The following is a 5,000-nucleotide window of genomic DNA, read 5'->3' as shown; positions in this document are numbered from 1 at the left end:
TTTCCCCTTTGCCTGCCCATACACCGAATAGTCTGCCTAATCTTTACATATTTTCCTCTGTCCTCATACACCTGACAACACCGTGATTACCAAACAATTCTTCTTCACCCAAGGGGATACTGCACTGTAATTGTTCAGTGGCCACTTTAGCTATGGTAAGCAGCTCTTCTAGGAGGACACTCCAAAATCAAACCATTGTTCTCTAGTTTTGGGTAGTGTTATAGCCTCTGTACCACGGTCTTCCGCTGTCTTGGGTTAGTTCTCTTGCTTGAGGGTACACTCGGGCACACTATTCTATTTAATTTCTCTTCCTCTTGTTTTGTTGAAGTTTATATAGTTTATATAGGCGATATCTATTTTGATGTTGTTATTCTTCTTAAAATATTTTATTTTTCCTTTCTTTTTTCCTCACTGGGCTTATAGCATCCTGGTTTTCCAAATAGGGTTGTAGCTTAGCAAGTAATAATGATAATAAAGGAACTTGGATTTCACCTGATGGTAACACTATAAATCAAATTGACCATATAATGATTAAAAAGAGATTTACCTCAGCTCTGTTTGATACTAGGGCTTTCAGAGGTGCAGATTTTGACTCTGACCATATGTTAGTTGTTGGAAAGTTCAGAGTTAAATTAAAAAGTAAAAGATTGACAACACTAAAAACCATCAAACCAAATATAGAAAAACTAGAAGAGACAGACGTAAGAAATGCCAATGCTATAAATGTACAAAATAGATTTGGAGTACTGGAAGAAAAGGAAATAACATCGGACAGGGACACAATAAAGTCAATAGTGACTGACGCTACTATGGAATCTCTAGGACCATGTATCAATGCACGTAGAAGGAATAATTGGTTTGACGAAGAGTGTAGAAGTGCTGCTGAAAGAAGAAAACGCTGTTGGATGAAATAGATAGAAGACAGGGCTAACATTGATAAGAGAGAAGAGTTAAGTGTCTAGAAATTTAACAACAAGCACAAACAGAAGAAAGAAAAGAGAGAAGGTCGGAGAGGAATTGAGAGAAATTGAAGAAAATAGAGCGCATAGAAAAACGAGAAAGCAATTTCAAGGAATTAATAGGGTGAGAAATGGATTCAAGCCAAGAATGAACTTAATCAGAAATAAAGAAGGTAACATAATTATTGGAAAAGAAGAAATACAAAAGAGGTAGATAGAACACTTTAAGGAGCTTTTCAATCTGCCACCACCTCATAACACAATGGATGAAATGGAGATAGAGGGAAATATCGATGATGTGGAGGCACCAACCCGAGAGGAAATTCCAGATGCTTTAAGAAAACTTAAAAATAATAAAGCAGCTGGGATTGATAATATGGCTGCAGAACTAATCAAGTATGGGGCCAGGCTCTTAAATGATAAGATTATTAGCTTAATATATAGCATATGGGAGAATGAAGTAATGCCATCAAACTGGGAGGAAGGAATTCTGGCAGCACTACATAAAAAAGAAGATCGCACTATATGTGGAAACTACAGAGGCATTTGCATACTCCCAGTTGGTTACAAAATCCCTACAAATATTTTGTACAAACGATTACGAGTTTATTGCGATGATATAATTGGTGATTATCAGGCAGGTTTTAGACCAAACCGGGCTTTAGCTGACCAAATTTTCACCATAAGGCAAGCTCTAGAATAAAATTGGGAGTTCAAAAAAAATTCTTACCATCTATTCATAGATTTCAATCATGCCTATAACAGTGTGTATCGACCATCATTATGGAACATACTGAAGTTCTTCCACATACAAGAGAAATTGATAAGTCTAGTGAAAATGTTCTACGGAATACGACGTGCAGGATCAAGGTCGGGGGAATACGGACAGAGCCCTTTGACATCCATGGAGGACTAAAGCAGGGATGCGTTCTATCAACGCTTTTATTTAACTTAGTACTAGAATGGATAATGCGAAATACACCTCCTACCAGATTACCCATCCACCTGGATAATACCATTATAGATAGACTTGGATATGCCGATGATGTGGACTTTTGTGGAGAACATCTCTCTAGCATCGAAGAAACATACATACAGTTTAAAAACAATGCAGAACGTACAGGCATGAAAATAAACATGGCAAAAACTAAGGTAAGGGAGGTTTCAAGAACACCAAATCTAGTTGGAGATATGGATTTTGGAGGATCACAACTGGAAGCAGTATTAGCTCCACCATAACGTCACACAACATGATCCTGGAAGAAGTTTGACTATGGACTGCAGCAGGGTCAAGATGTTCATGGGCACTCGATAGCACCTTAAGATCCAAAATTTTATCTAGGACCACAAAAACACAAATATATACCGCCATTATCCGTCCAGTGGTCCTATACGGATATAAAACATGGGCACTCACTAGGCAGTTGGAAAATCTTGAAGTTTTTCAACGCAGTATCTTGAGGCGCATCTGGGGAATGGTTTGGGATGGCGAAGCTGGAGAGTGGCGCAGGCGCCACAATCATAAATTGATAGCTTTCTTAGGACTACTGCCTATCTCCAATGTTATTAGATCGCAGAGACTTCAATATGACGGACATAATGCTAGAATGGAGGAGAAAAGGCTGACTAGAAGAGTTATGTTAGGTAAACCCATAGGTACCAGACCAAGAGGAAGGCCTAGAAAGAGATGGATGGATAACCTAACTGAAGATTTGGGCATCCTGGAAATAGACCCGAATGAGTGGATGAAGCTTGCGGAGGATAGGGCTCTCTGGAGACGAACGGTCAAAGCGGCAATGGATCCGCCTGGTCCGAGTCCCCCGGAGTAAGTAAATAAGAATAAGAGTATATATATACATTTATATATATATATATATATATATATATATATATATATATATATATATATATATATATATATATATGTGTGTGTGTGTGTGTGTGTGTATGTATATATATACATATATGAATTGACGAAAAAAGAAAGTTTGATAGTGTCTACTGGCATAGAAAGACCAAAAACAGATGGAAGTGAATGGACATGTCTTTGTTCTGCAGTGGACTAGTAACGGCTGATAATGATATATATATATATATATATATATATATATATATATATATATATATATATATATATATATATATATATGTATATATATATGTATATATATACGTATATATATATATATATATATATATATATATATATATATATATATATGTATGTATATGTATATATACATATATGAATTGACGAAAAAAGAAAGTTTGATAGTGTCTACTGGCATAGAAAGACCATAAACAGATGGAAGTGAATGGACATGTCTTTGTTCTGCAGTGGACTAGTAACGGCTGATAATGATATATATATATATATATATATATATATATATATATATATATATATATATATATATATATATATATATATATATATATATATATATGTGTGTGTGTGTGTGTGTGTGTGTATGTATATATATATATATATATATATATATATATATATATATATATATATATATATATATATATATATGTGTGTGTGTGTGTGTGTGTGTGTGTATGTGCAACGTATTTGTCTGTGTTTATTTGTGTGCAAGAGTGTAACTATAATTAGCTGTAAGTTCAAGTTTGTGAATAATGGACTAGCCCAAATTTATTGGCTCTTCGTTGTTCTTTTGTTTATAAAATTGATTTTGTACACTTAATGTCAAATAAATAATAATTTACATCATAAAGTATATGGGAATAGCCCTTGTATACGACATTTATTCTGGCCGTTAACATCTTATCAATTCATTTGTTTCATGTTTTAGTCTCCAGAGCTTTTCCAGGAACATGGAACACCACTCTACATACTTTTCCATAAAATAGAGATAGGAAGTGAATGGTAATGTATTTATTATTTTTTTTTTTTCATTTATTATTCAACTGTTAAATAATAGTTTCTGTTTTCAGGACATTAATTCCCTTTTGATTTAGACAGATTTTTTATTATTTATCTTCTTTGCCTAAAGTTAGATGTAGATTGTAATAAGGGAGGATATATTACTCCTATGGCATACAAAAATCATATTATTATGGCTGCATAATAACATAAAAAGGAATATATTTCGATATAAAATGAATCTGAATAAATGGAATTCTCTATGAATATTGATTCCCCTTATACGAGGAAGAATGAAACATACTTGGTAGTTGCTGTTAAATTGTGTTATGTAATAGTTTTAGCTACCATGATAGGCGGTATATCTTAGCAATCCATTTTGCCACTGTTTATATAAACGGATGAGCAACTTGGTGGAGTAACGAGAACTTTAGGTGTAGAGGAAATGCCACCCTAAATCTCGATGAAGTTACTGACAGCAAGGTGACGGATTGGGTTTAAGGCGATAGACAGGATGTCTTTTCGGCTTTTACTCCAGGTGCCTGGCTGATGATCTTACTGGAATTAGTATAGATCGGTAGGGGTCACGTGCCTAAGTTAGATAGGCTGTGCACACAAAGAACTGGCTATCATCTGATCAATTTAGCCAATGAACCCTCTTTGAGCCCTTTGCGTCAATAGGCGTAGGAGGAGATGATGATGATGAATAGTTTTAGCATCAAATCAGCGACAGGGTTTTGAGAAAAAGATACTAACTTAAAGATACTTCCTTCTTCCACTCAAAGTCCAACAGAGGAAACTATCAAGAGGTGCATGGTATCTCAATTCTATTCTTGCATATATTGTATATTTGCTAATATATGCATAGTCCCCTCCTAATTGGGGATATCTTAACAGGGTAAAAGGTTTTACATATCGCCTTGATCAACAATGCTGTACTTATCAGGTGCATCCATACTAGGATGTTTTCCTGTGAGCTATCAGACTCAAGTCTCCCATCATCACCAATCCGCACAGGCCAGCGTAGTAATGAGAATGGCCACACCCTAGACATGAATAAGGATATGTCCAAGTCCTTTGTCCTACAGTGGACTAGAAATAACTGCATTTGTTGTAGGTTTTGTTGTTGTTGTTGTTGTTGTATGCATAGT

At 35.1% G+C, this 5,000-nt stretch overlaps 2 protein-coding genes across 2 annotated transcripts; both read left to right on the top strand.

Moving 5' to 3' along the window:
- The first annotated feature begins 1,742 nt into the window (after positions 1 to 1,742).
- Positions 1,743 to 2,198, top strand: LOC137650737 (uncharacterized). The gene has a single exon (XM_068383897.1). It carries the CDS (start codon positions 1,743 to 1,745, stop codon positions 2,196 to 2,198), a length of 456 nt encoding a protein of 151 aa, XP_068239998.1.
- A 236-nt stretch (positions 2,199 to 2,434) lies between these two features.
- Positions 2,435 to 2,788, top strand: LOC137650736 (uncharacterized). Its single transcript, XM_068383896.1, has one exon. It carries the CDS (start codon positions 2,435 to 2,437, stop codon positions 2,786 to 2,788), a length of 354 nt encoding a protein of 117 aa, XP_068239997.1.
- The last annotated feature ends 2,212 nt before the right edge of the window (positions 2,789 to 5,000 follow it).

Source organism: Palaemon carinicauda, chromosome 12 (genome assembly GCF_036898095.1).
Source record: "Palaemon carinicauda isolate YSFRI2023 chromosome 12, ASM3689809v2, whole genome shotgun sequence".
Lineage (NCBI taxonomy): Eukaryota > Metazoa > Arthropoda > Malacostraca > Decapoda > Palaemonidae > Palaemon > Palaemon carinicauda.
Note: the sequence above shows the minus strand (reverse complement) of the source record. Positions and strands in the feature narration are given on the sequence as shown.